The sequence below is a fragment of the Mixophyes fleayi genome, chromosome 1, assembly GCF_038048845.1.
Source record: "Mixophyes fleayi isolate aMixFle1 chromosome 1, aMixFle1.hap1, whole genome shotgun sequence".
Lineage (NCBI taxonomy): Eukaryota > Metazoa > Chordata > Amphibia > Anura > Limnodynastidae > Mixophyes > Mixophyes fleayi.
The window spans coordinates 216,046,677-216,060,974 of NC_134402.1; the positions used below are offsets into that span (position 1 = coordinate 216,046,677).

Sequence of the window (14,298 nt, forward strand, 5' to 3'; positions counted from 1 at the left end):
GCAGTGCATCGGGTCCCCTAGATATAGATATAGATATAGATATAGATATATAGATGTATACAGATACAGATATAGATATAGAGAGATAGATAGATAGATGCACTTGCTCAGTGACCCTTGTAGGTTTTTTTTGTAGGTTTTTTCCTTTTGCAGGATTATTTATTCTCATTAAGAGCCGTGCCTATGGGGCCCCCTTGCCCGTGGGGCCCCCGGGCAGCTGCCCATCGTGCCCAATGGAAAAAATGGCCCTGATGAGCAGGGCCCTTTTCCCTCCTGTCTCTCCACCTTCTCTTCTGCTCCTACTCCATTACATCTGCTTTGCCTGGAGCCTCTGAAGTTTTGGTACTAGTTGTTTATTGTTCTGTACTGTTATTCCCTGTACTGTCCATTGTTTGTACTGTGTTCGGCGCTACGGAAACCTTGTGGTGCCTTATAAATAAATAATAATAATAATAATAATAATACTGTATATACATTGCATTTTTAAAGTCTATCTTACTTGCATACACATGTTCTGCACTGTATAGTGGCATATGTGTAATTTTCAAAAAACAAAGACTAGGCTGTTTCATCACTATCAGTCAGCACAAACACCTGCCCTGTAGCTGGTGTTGAGATTATCTCTGTTACTACAATAGCCGTCTGCATTATTCAGATTTCCATGACAACAATTAAATGATATATAGCCGACGTATATTTTGTGTGTTGCTTGTTTCAGGTATCAATCAGTCTATCCTCCTGACCTAGTATATAAATTTTAGTTTTAGGATTCAAAGGCAGAGATATGAGGTAGTGATGAAAAATAAGCAAAACTTGATTACAGCCTTAGTACAGGTAAATCATAGTAAATGGCAGAAAAAGGCAGGAATACAAGAACAGGTGCAATATCGGTTTAGTATGTATTAGAACATAATTGAATGTTCATACCAAAAGAACCAAGAACATAAAAAAGATTTAAAAGGTTTTATTTATAAAAATAGACACTTGCAGGTTACCAAGATTCAACAAGCTAAACGCTCTTTAACAAGTTTTCCTGTGAACAAATAGTTTTATCAGAATACAGTGAAAGGTATGGTTTAAAATAATGACAAGTCAATCATTCTTAAATCAGTGTAGCTAAATTGTCCGGGGCCTCATTTGGGCTGGTCCTGTGGGTATGGTTTACTCTGGGATATTCTTTTGCAGTTGGAATTCTTTTTTCTCTTGGAGAACTGAATGAAAATCAGTCATAGGTAGAAGAAACAGTCTATGTAAACTTGAGGTAATGCATATAATATGGTAACGTTCACTGAATAACTTTGGCAATGCAGATAAAAGCAACAGTCTTGCACTAGATAAGATGATACAGGTACCATTAATTCTGAATAGCGAATAGTTTAAACAGTTAAGCTGACAGTTCAAATGGATGACAGTCAAAGCACTACAGAAATGGAATGCAAAGCTCAGCAGAAGCTACTGAGAAAAGCATAATGCCACACGGTGCTAGATGTAAGTAGCCGCAAGAGACTGTGCTACTTTGTATAGTTACCTGGAAGTAGTGTGCTGTAGAAGATGAAAGTATGCGAGATGATGAAGTCTGTTCAGTTTCCAATGAGTTCAGACAGGAATCAGAAATCAGCAGTGTACCAACTGTAGTTCTAGTGGTTCAGGAACCAGAGAACAACCAAATACAATGCCATGAATCCTGAATCAGAGAGCAGCCAAATTCAATGCAGTGCTCAGGAACCAGAGAGCAATCGAAAATAAAACAACAGGGATCAGGAACCAGAGAGTAGCCAAATTCAATGGCAGAAATCAGGAACCCGAGTGCAGCTCGATACAATGCTAGGAATGGGAACCAGGGAGCATTGCATCCAGGAAGCTGGCACAGAATGATATCACTGGCAAAGGTATGAAGGCAGGAGAGGTCTTAAACAGTGCAGCTCCCCAATCAATTATTCAGAGGTATACACACCACCACAGCAACTCAGGCTTAATTAATAGCAAAGATGCAGGGAACAACCAGCTGATCCCTAACATGTAGTTCATCCAATCGGTTAGCGCTCTTGTTATTGACAGTTATCTCGTCCAATTGGATTCTTCATACAATCGGCTAGTCCTGATTCTCCACCCTCACTTGTGTTGCACAGAGTGATTGACAGTGCAGACACCCAATTGGTAACTCTCCTAACTTTTCACTTCCCAAATGTTTGGATACATGTCTGTACCTTGATGACTATCCTATATGAATGGAGTATTTAATTGTCATGGAATTATACAGTTTTCTCTATGTGATTATTCTATTTGTATAAGCTTGTCTTGCCATTATATGTTAATTTATATTTTAGTGATATTACATGCTAAACTTTTTTATTATTAATTCTAAAATCTCATAATTATACATAGCTATTATATCTCAAATCTTATATCAAAATACTCTCCCTCCCGCCCTCATAGATCTACCGCTGACCTGTGCCTTGTCTCATCACTGGTAATCACCTCTCACTCGCACCTGCAAGACTTCTCCCGTGCTGCTCCCACTTATGGCATTCCCTACCATGCCCAATCAGGCTTTCCCACATACTTCACATCTTTAGATGTTCTCTAAAAACTCATGTCTTTTTTAAAGCTTATCTTATCCCTGATGATACTATTCACACTAATACACCCTCACAGCTGTCCCAATCTCCACTCAGAGCCACACTCGCTCCTCTTTCTTATTCCAGCTTTGCCCATTTTCACTTAGAATGTAAACTCTCTAGTGAGCAGGGTCCTCCATACCCTTTGTTTTTATGTCTGTATTTATATTGTCTGCCTTGTATGGCCATGTTATAATGAAAACCCTTATAATTAGTATATTATAATCCATTAGTTATTATGTAGTAAATACATTTTGTGTGAATATTTTGATATTTTATATGCTTTATAAATTAATTTAGAAACTTTACTATGAAGTGTATTTTATTGACAATAGAAGAGGACTCCTTCTGCAATATACTTTTTAAGCTATATCCCCAGTTGATGATTATAATCATTTGTCTCATAAGAGGAAGATGTCACAAGAGGGGAATAGGTTTGAAATACATAGTAATGGAAATAAAGATATCACATTAGTTCTTTTAGAGATATTAGGTATTAATGACCTTTTAACTGTGTTCTAAATTACATTGAAAAATTATACTGGTAGGTGATAGTGGTGGTATATGATAAAAGAGAAAGATAGATAGCTTTGTAACACAACCTAATATATAGCAAGGAGACATTGTGGATGTGTTCAAATATAGTCCCTTCCTTCTAATTGCTGTTAAAATTTGAGAATTTGCATAGAAGTAATTATGTTACAAACACTCTTAATGAAAACTCAACAAAATACAATATGCTGACACTTCTGCCTCACAGCACTGGGGTCATGAGTTTGATTCCAAACCATGACCTTATCTGTGTGGAGTTTGTATGTTCTCCCCATGTTTGCGTGGGTTTCCTCCGGGTGCTCTGGTTTCCTCCCACATTCCAAAAACATACCGGTAAGTTAATTGGCTGCTATTAAATTGACCTTAGTCCCTCTCGGTCTGTGTGTGTATGTTAGGGAATTTAGACTGTGAGCTCCAATGGGGCAGGAACTGATGTGAACAGGGCCGGACTGGGACTAAAAATCAGCCCTGGTACTTAAAGTACACAGGCCCGCCTCAGTCCCAGAATGAAAGAAACTGTGTGCAGCGGCGGCGCCGAAAAGGGTGTTACCACATTGTGTTGTGGGTGTGGCCAAATGGGGCATCAATACATATATTATAATAAAACATTACATTTATCACGCCCTCCCAGCCACATCATGCCATCCCCAGCCCACTGTACTTATCTATGCTTCTGGTGCTGCTGACATCCATCAGGGTTGGAACTTCCTGCAGAGTGAGCAGGGAAGCTCTTTGTCTCACGAGATTACCAAATCTTGTGATACTTAGAGCTCCTCAGCTTGCTCTGCAGGGTGTGTCCTGTCCGGGAACTGAGAGCAGCTATCAGTTCCCTTCCCCTAACCAGAGCTGGATTAAGGCTCAGGGGGCCTGGGGTATTTAAGACAGCAGGGCCCCTATTATGTAACATGGTTATCATTTTAGACAAATACACAGGCAATACTGTGTGCAATACTGTTAGAAGCACACAGCTCTGCCTTCACAAGCAGTACGTTGTGAAGCGGGACATACCTCCCAACTGTCCTTGCCGTCGAACCAAATCCTGACTAAGTGAGACAGTCATCCAAATTCAGGACTGCCCCACCAGATTCAGGACAGTTGGCAGACTGTCCTGCTCTCTCCTACCTGTCTTGGTCACTTTCACCACTTGTAGTAGCTGGTTTCTTTAGCTAAGTTCTTTCTTATCTTGATCCTGGAATACTGGATGCCCCATTCTGATAAAAAATGGGATACATGAAATCTAGAAAACTCCAATCAGCCCCCGTGTTAAAACAATAGCACTCACGTTTTATAATTAGGCTTCCCTCCAGTCCCCACAATAATAATATTCACATTTAATAAGTAGACCTATTTCCCTCCAACCAGCCCCAACATTATATTAACAATAAACCCATTCACTCAAAACACATTTCCCTCCCTGTAAACAGTCCCAGCAATAAATTAAATAGCATTAAAGTTTAATAAATATACCCATTTTCCACAACCATCCCCAGCAAAAAATAATTCATATTTACATTTAATAAATAGACCTCCTCCCCAAAATCAGCACCATATTCAATTGATAGCCCTAAACCACCCCAGCATGAAATTAAAGGTTCCTTCACCTCACCTTAAATAATTAGCCCCCACGTACACTCCACCATTAAATAGCCTACCTCCCACACTATATTAAGATCCTCCCTTCCCTCACATATTATATTAAAATACTGCGCACACACACACACACACACACACACACACACACACAATATATACATGGCCCCACACACACACACACACACACTAATATAAATATGGCCCTACACACACACTAATATAATTATTTTTTTTAATTATTTCGCTGGCGATCACAGGTAGCCGGACCGGCCCACTGTGCCATCGGCCCTTCTGGCATTTGCCAGAAGTGCCCGATGGCCAGTCTGGCCCTGGATGTGAATGAGTTCTCTATACAGCGCTGTGGAATCAGTGGCGCTATATAAATAGCTGATGATGGTGACTGTTTTATAAATTGTTTTTCACAGCCTTTTTAAATTCACTTTCCAAATTTTACACTAATTTATTGAACTTTATTTTAATAAATATTTCATGAATTTGGACAATTTCAAAAATCACAATAGCAGTCCTTATAAATGCTGAGCAGTTTGACAGTCAAGCATCCTGCAATGCAATTCCAAATGCCCTCTTTATGCATATAACGGAATGGTAATAGTCTCAGTATTACAAAGGAGATAACAATATTCCAACCACATATGCCAACTAATATACCCCTGTGATGCCAGAAGTAGTCCGGCTGATCGGTCCCAGTGCTAAACTTTCACATATCATTGAATTTGGTCAACCATTTATGAGCCCAAATTAGACAGTGATACTATTGCCTGGCTCTTTTGCACAATGTGGCCAACAATACTTTTAGACTTATCTCCTAACGTGCCAGCAGTATGATTTAACAGTATATATCCATATTAGAGATGAGCGCACTCGGATTTATGAAATCCGAGCCCACCCGAACGTTGCCGATCCGAGTCGGACCCGAGACAGATCCGAGTATTGGCGCCAAATTCATATCTGAAACTGAGGCTCTGACTCATAATCCCGTTGTCGGATCTCGCGATACTCGGATCCTATAAATTCCCCGCTAGTCGCTGCCATCTTCACTCGGGCATTGATCAGGGTAGAGGGAGGGTGTGTTAGGTGGTCCTCTGTCCTGCTATATCTCGTGCTGTTCAGTGCTATGCTGTGCTGTGCTGTGCTCAGTCCAGTGGTGCTGTGTCCTGTGCTCTGTCCTTCTGAGGTCAGTGGTGCTGCTGGGTCCTGTGCTGTGTCCTGTTCAGTCCAGTGGTGCTGTGTCCTGTGCTATGTGCTTCTAAGGGCATAGTTATTTCCCCAATATTCCAAAGTGTTTAAAAAAATAAAAAAAGGTTATTTAAAAAAAATACAAAAAACTAATTACATTTTTTTTTAATTACAACAAAATTTGCACAACCAATCCTGCAGTATAAGCCCATTGGTACTGCAATATTACCAAGTTCACACATTCAGCAGTAAAAGTCCAGTGGTTCTGCAATATTACAAAGTTCACACATTCTGCAGTATCAGTCCAGTGGTGCTGTGTCCTGTGCTCTGTCCTGCTGAGTTCAGTAGTGCTGCTGGGTCCTGCGCTGTGTCCTGTTCAGTCCAGTGGTGCTGTGTCCTGTGCTCTGTGCTTCTAAGGGCATAGTTATTTCCCCATTATTCCCAAGTTTTTAAAAAATAAAAAAAAAGTTATAAAAAAAATTAAAATAAAAAATTTAAAAAAAAATAAATAATTATAACCAAATTTGCAAAGCCAATCCAGCAGTATATAAGCCCATTGGTACTGCAATATTACCAAGTTCACACATTCAGCAGTAAAAGTCCAGTGGTACTGCTATTACAAAGTTCACTGATTCAGCAGTGTATAAGTTCAGTGGTACGGCTATTACAAAGTTCACTGATTCAGCAGTGTATAAGTCCAGTGGTACTCTCCTGTGCCGCATATAATTTTTAAAGGCTTTGCCGAGTGTGTGTGGCTTAGGGGTACGCTCTCTTGTGCTACATATAATGGAAAACCAAAATTTGGAGGATAAAGTAGGGAAAGATCAAGACCCACTTCCTCCTAATGCTGAAGCTGCTGCCACTAGTCATGACATAGACGATGAAATGCCATCAACGTCGTCTGGCAAGCCCGACGCCCAATCTCCTAGTACAGGGCATGTAAAATCCAAAAAGCCCAAGTTCTCCAAAAATAGCAAAAAGAGAAACTTAAAATCATCTGAGGAGAAACGTAAAGTTGGCAATATGCCATTTACGACACGTAGTGGCAAGGAACGGCTTAGGCCCTGGCCCGTGTTCATGACTAGTGGTCCAGCTTCACCCAAGGATCTAAGCCCTCCCCCCCCCCTACAAAAAATTTAAGAGAGTTATGCTGTCAGCAACAACAACAAAACAGCAAAGAACTCTGCCTTCTAAACAGATGACATCACAAATCCCCAAGGCGAGTCCAAGGGTGTTGTTGGTTGTGAACCCTGACCTTCCCATCACTTCCAGCATTTGCAGCACGCCCTCTGCATATGCTGGAAGGATCACCCACAGTCCAGTTACAGATTTGGCTAATGAAGGTGTGAATGTTGTACACTGGGAGGAGGATATTGATGTAGCTGGCGCTGAGGAGGATGTTGATGATTATGATGCAGACAGATACCAAATTGCCTTTCTCAATTTCTATTTATATTCTAGATTATATAACGGCTGAATAGTTTTCTGTTTTACTCCTAGTGGAGAGGGGATCTGATGCAGACAGATACCAAACTGCCTTTGTCCATTTCTTTGTATATTTGAATTTCTAGTTCTACAGTCTATGCAGGCTTCTTTATTTATATTCAACTACAAGTGTAGGGCGGGGGGGGGGGGGCATAGATAGCCACCAAAGTAACGTGTTCCATTTAATTTCACTTTCTAGCTCCACAGTCTGTGCAGCCTGCTTTTTTTATCTTCAAAGTATTTATATTTACAAGCCTTGCAATCTAAATTAACTAGAGGTAGTGACGTGGTAGAACTCCAAAAGGCACTTTGGAAGCCCCTGTACAAACTGTCTCTATTTTTTAACTGAGTTGTCCCCCCTCCAGTGTGTACTCGGAAAGAGTTTTTAGTGCAGCGGGGAACCTGGTCAGTGAGCGGCGAAGGAGGTTGCTTCCTCACAACATTGAAAAAATGATGTTTATAAAAATGAATAATCAATTCCTCAATGAAGTACAGCACTGCCCTCCAGACAGTACAGAGGGACTGTGGTTGTGGAGTCCAGCGGGGACGAATTGATAATGTGTGAGGAGGAGGAAGTACACACTGTAGGGGGAGAGGAATCAGAGGTTGAGGATGAGGACGACATCTTTCCTCAGTAGAGCCTGTTTAGTTTGTACAGGGAGAGATGAATTGTTTTATTGGTGTGGGGGCCCAAACAAACCAATCATTTCAGCCACAGTTGTTTGGTAGGCCCTGTCGCTGAAATGATTGGTTTGTTAAAGTGTGCATGTCCTATTTCAACAACATAAGGGTGGGTGGGAGGGCCCAAGGACAATTCCATCTTGCAACTTTTTTTTTGGCATTATGTGACCATTCAACAGTCGTTTGCCATGTTCAAAAAGTAAAAGAAAATGCCAACAAATTCAATAAATTAAATCAAAAGTTAAATGCCCTGTCATTAATTAAAACAAGAGGTTTTGACGTGCTAGAATTAGTGTAGTGTTAATATGTTATAAACACTACACTTGGAAATTGGAGGAGATATTGTGGCCCCGGTATCAAATTGGGTACTGGGGCCACCCCACTACGCAGTCCAGATACTTGTTTGGTGGAATTCAGACCAGTTGAGGGTGTATTTATTTTATTGTGGCCCCGGTATCAAATTGGGTACCGGGGCCACCCCACTACGCAGTCCAGATACTTGTTTGGTGGAATTCAGACCAGTTGAGGGTTTTATTATTATATTGTGGGGACCACTCTATACCACACTACCACTCTATACCACTCTATTTAATACTTTAATTCTATTTAATACTTTAATTCTATTACTAATTCCCATAAAGAGGAACTGCCGCTTCTATTTAATACTTTAATTCTATTAGTAGTTACCATAAAGAGGAACAAAATAAACCAATTTTACTAAAAGTATAATATGACTTACAAACACTACACTTGAAAGATGGTGCCTTTAAATGAAAAAGTCAGTCTTCATTGCACGACTATGTGCAACAGGGACAGTTTTTTGGTTTACAAAGTCAACCAATAACACTTCGACCCTGTCTGTCTTTAACATACTTGATGGGATCTCAAAGACGAATGGTCTGTACCATGTTTGGAGGAGGTATTGTGGCCCCGGTACCAAATTGGGTACCGGGGCCACTCCACTATGCAGTCCAGATAGAGGTGTATCAGATATTAAACAACGTTGACTGTTGCTGCAAAAATTTTAAATAATATTGTGGGGAACACTACACTACGCAGTCCATAAACTTTTTGGGTGGAATTTAGAACTGTGTAGGGTTTTTTAATAATATTGTGGTGACCCACTCCTCTACGCAGTCCAGGTACATTATTCGGTGAGATTCATACCAGTTGATGGTTTTCTTATTATATATATTGTGGTGACCCACTCCTCTACGCAGTCCAGGTACATTATTGGTGCGAATCATACAAGTTCAGGGTTTTTAATTTATATTGTGGTGACCCACTCCTCTACGCAGTCCAGGTACATTATTGGTGCGAATCATACAAGTTCAGGGTTTTTAATTTATATTGTGGTGACCCACTCCTCTATGCAGTCCAGGTACATTATTGGTGTGAATCATACAAGTTCAGGGTTTTTAATTTATATTGTGGTGACCCACTCCTCTACGCAGTCCAGGTACATTATTCGGTGCGATTCATACTAGTTGATGGTTTTCTTATTATATATATTGTGGTGACCCACTCCTCTACGCAGTGCAGGTACATTATTGGTGAGAATCATACGAGTTCAGGGTTTTTAATTTATATTGTGGTGACCCATTCCTCTACGCAGTCCAGGTACATTATTGGTGCGAATCATACAAGTTCAGGGTTTTTAATTTATATTGTGGTGACCCACTCCTCTACGCAGTCCAGGTACATTATTCGGTGCGATTCATACCAGTTGATGGTTTTCTTATTATATATATTGTGGTGACCCACTCCTCTACGCAGTCCAGGTACATTATTGGTGCGAATCATACAAGTTCAGGGTTTTTAATTTATATTGTGGTGACCCACTCCTCTACGCAGTCCAGGTACATTATTCGGTGCGATTCATACTAGTTGATGGTTTTCTTATTATATATATTGTGGTGACCCACTCCTCTACGCAGTCCAGGTACATTATTCGGTGCGATTCATACCAGTTGGTTTTCTTATTATATATATTGTGGTGACCCACTGCTCTATGCAGTCCAGGTACATTATTGGTGCGAATCATACAAGTTCAGGGTTTTTAATTTATATTGTGGTGACCCACTCCTCTACGCAGTCCAGGTACATTATTCGGTGCGATTCATACTAGTTGATGGTTTTCTTATTATATATATTGTGGTGACCCACTCCTCTACGCAGTCCAGGTACATTATTCGGTGCGATTCATACCAGTTGGTTTTCTTATTATATATATTGTGGTGACCCACTCCTCTATGCAGTCCAGGTACATTATTGGTGCGAATCATACAAGTTCAGGGTTTTTAATTTATATTGTGGTGACCCACTCCTCTACGCAGTCCAGGTACATTATTCGGTGCGATTCATACTAGTTGATGGTTTTCTTATTATATATATTGTGGTGACCCACTCCTCTACGCAGTCCAGGTACATTATTGGTGCGAATCATACAAGTTCAGGGTTTTTAATTTATATTGTGGTGACCCACTCCTCTACGCAGTCCAGGTACATGTTTTGGTGCGATTAAGACCAGTTGATGGTTTTCTTATTATATTGTGGAGACCACTCCACTACGCAGTCCAGAAAGATAGCTCATTGCAACGTTTTGGACTAATAACTATATTGTGAGGTGTTCAGAATACACGGTAAATTAGTGGAAATGCTTGTTATTGAATGTTATTGAGGTCAATAATAGCGTAGGAGTGAAAATAAGCCCAAAAACTTGATTTTTTAACTTTTTATGCTTTTTTAAAAAAAAAACGAATCCAAAACCTTAAATCCGAACCAAAACCTTTCGGCAGGTGTTTTGCGAAACAAATCCGAACCCAAAACATCGAGAAAATCCGGATCCAAAACACAAAACACGAGACCTCAAAAGTCGCCGGTGCACATCCCTAATCCATATACAGGCAATACAGAATGAACAATCTTTAAAGGGATACTACATTATTTCTTTGTTATGTTTTTACATATATGGCACGGTCTGTAATTATCAGTGTTTATGGTCAATATTTGAGTTACTGGTTCCCCCCTTAATCCGGCTCTGAATAAGCCCCAGCACTTTCAGCATGAGGTTGCTAGCCTGTGAGACGAGTGGCATGCTGTTTTTTCTTGTTCCCATAGAGGCACAAACCCTGTGCTTATCAGTTTGAGATTTGTTTTCACTACAGCAGGACACCATCCTTGTAGGATCCCTGTTATACTGGTACCAGCAAGCCCTGTCTAGCAGTGGGGCTGCTTGTGGAGCGATAGCGCTGCCCATATCTATTTTATTTATATATTTTACACAGTACATTATACATGGAAAGTTTTTTGCCTCCTTAAAAATATGAGTTCCTATCTCTGCTACTCTGATCTGATGCAGGGCTTTTGCAGAGGGAGAATGTCCATTCATATCCCTGAAATTGCACCCTCTGCACCCCTTTATTTCATTACAATAATCTTGTACAGGGAATTTTTTTACTTTGCTAGGAATGCCTTCACTTCTCCCCAACACTTTCCCTCTGGCTGTGCAAACTTCTGCCCCTTCATAAGTGCAACCATCTTGCTCCACAAACCTAAGCGCCCTGGTGAAAATCTAGGTCCAAAGCTGCATTTGCCCTGCAAATCTGTCATTTTGTGCTTCATAAACTACCTTCATTGTGATTACTGTTGACTAGCACATGCACATGTGTATTTATAATGTATGTTATTGCTGCTGTTTAGGGCATTGTGCATTTTTTACAGAACCTGAAAGATGGGATTTATCATTTTCTTGAAAGATGCAATTCCCAGAAAGTAGAATCTGTGCTTATGTCAGCCATTGGCACTGGAGCTGCCTTGAAATTCCCCAATGAAGTAGTGGCTACAATAATTGGAGAAGAAATAAAAAACTTTGTGATAAGACATTCGAATACTACTGTAAAGAAAATTAAGCTTGTGATCAAGAAGCTCCCAGAAAGTGATATTATTTTCATTGTAAGTATATTTTCATCACTATTTGTCATTTATAGATACAATCATATTCCAAATTGCTGAAAATCAAAATCACCCTTTTGGTAAAATAAAATAATAAATTGTTTAAAGAGTGTGTCATAAATATATTATTATGTTCTACAATGTTAAAATTTTACTGAGAAGAAAGATGCTCAGGCCCATTTGCTAACATTGCATTTAGGTGCAAAACTTGTACTGAACCTCAGTAACCAGTCAGCAAATAGCTGTTGTCGGTATACTGCAATTTACACAATAAAAGCAAGTGTCTGATTTATATAAATGTATGTGGCATGTGTCATATATTTTGTATTTAATACACAGAAACCCTGAGCCTGATGCTGAGTTGGACTCATGTTGGGCATACATTACTCTGAACAAAGCTGTGCGTAAAATATGTCAGGCACACATTCAGCCACACACAGACACTCACAACCAGGTCATAAGTAGAAGAAAATTTTGTTAATATTTGTTTTTATAGTGGAAAATGCATTCTCTATTAAGCTTGATGTCATACCTTAGATTTAATACTCCTCATGTATAATTTTTTAAACACACCCACAAAATCCTATAATATATGCACAATCAGAATAACAATATATATATATAAAATCACTAATTTGTGCAAAATATAATGTGCTATACCTCAGCAGGTTGCACGTTACACTTCTGGCATGTAAAAAGAATCTTAAAGGCCATCTTGTGGCACAAACGTATATTGCACTAGCAAGTCAAGAATAAAAGGTTATATATACATATGCTGCAACAGTTGAAAATATGTGCTACAAAACCAACAGACAGTATTGTAATATTCTACTACTGTTGCTTTATTTTATAGGTCTTCAGAGAAACACTATTGGCAATGGATTTAGGAGAACAAATAATTCTGCAGAATGAAGGAGGAGGTAATGGTCCAAAGTTGGACAAATGCCCTGTTGTTGTTGCTTTATGTCACAATAAATGTTCAGAAAATCAGATGGATATTACACATTACGGTTACTTCAGTTATCTGTTTATTTTTTGTTATTGTTATTATTATTATTATTATTTATTAACATTGACAAGCATTCACTTTTTAGAAGCATATTTAAGTTAATTTTCTAATTGTGCCAGACAGATTAGTGTGCCAAATGGAGTGATTATTAGTGTATGCACACAAACAATTGTGCTACTACAATTTGAATAAGTATGCCTATTAGTATAGCACTAACATTTGCAGTTAAGCAAAGTCATGTGTAAGTACAGATGTAGCACATTTCTTTGTTTTCTTTGAGAAAAGTTGGTCAGCTCTGTAAGTTCGGCAATTACATAAGGATTGCTTAGTACTTGCAATATTGTTCATAGATGCTTGGTCAGCTAAGGTTGTCATGTATCATAATAAATTCTACAAAATATGTACTGTTTAGAAAGCTTTCACTAAAATATATTCAACTGATTGCACTTCAATAAAGGCATGACCCAAATTTTTAATATTGTAGAAAAATAATCAACATACTGTAGTGTTATCTTTGTACTTATGTACATTACATCCTAAACACATAAAAGCATTACAGTAATATATTAAATTAGTTCATAACAATACTATAGAACTTACCGAACTCATTTATAGTAATGCAGCAGTATTGGTACCAATATTGGTACAAAGTTTTTGTACACACTAAATTCCACTTGACCTCTAAACCTCCAACTGGCCTCCTATAACTGTTACCTATGGACTTATTGTATAAAGTAAAGCAAAATGCTGTAGCGCTACCAATGAAACTTTCGCAATGTAATCCTATGCAAACTATCCACACGTACCGGGTGTGCTATGAGCCTTCCGCCAAGTTGCACCATACGTCTTAGAGAAAAGCGCTTCATCTGCATTCTCATCGTATGTTCCATTTGGCCACCTTCCATCACTGAATAAGTCTTAACATAGCATAAAATGAAAACATGACCCCCTTATTCTAAATGCATACCTGCAGTCCTTATTTCTGCATTACAGTGACAATTTCCATTAATCAAAAGGGTTGGGCTGCATGGCTTAGCACAAAATGAGCGTGGCATGGACATCAGAAAGTAGCTTGGAAAGATCAGGGCATGGCCTAACTTGTCACAATTTTCCTGTTCAAAATCTTGGGAAGTATGTAGATGCATTAAAGTATTTTCTATTGTATAAATCTTCACCTGAAAGATCCTTTGGATTAACTGAGTACAGCAG

General features: G+C 39.2%; 1 protein-coding gene across 1 annotated transcript in view; it reads left to right on the forward strand.

Moving 5' to 3' along the window:
- Nucleotides 1-14,298, forward strand: part of LOC142149845 (protein mono-ADP-ribosyltransferase PARP14-like) — a 133,438-nt gene that overhangs the window by 83,605 nt on the left and 35,535 nt on the right. The window contains exons 6-7 of the mRNA XM_075205150.1: nt 11,850-12,080; nt 12,934-13,000. Coding sequence (XP_075061251.1) covers nt 11,850-12,080; nt 12,934-13,000 — 298 coding nt within the window. The remainder of the gene's footprint in view (nt 1-11,849; nt 12,081-12,933; nt 13,001-14,298) is intronic.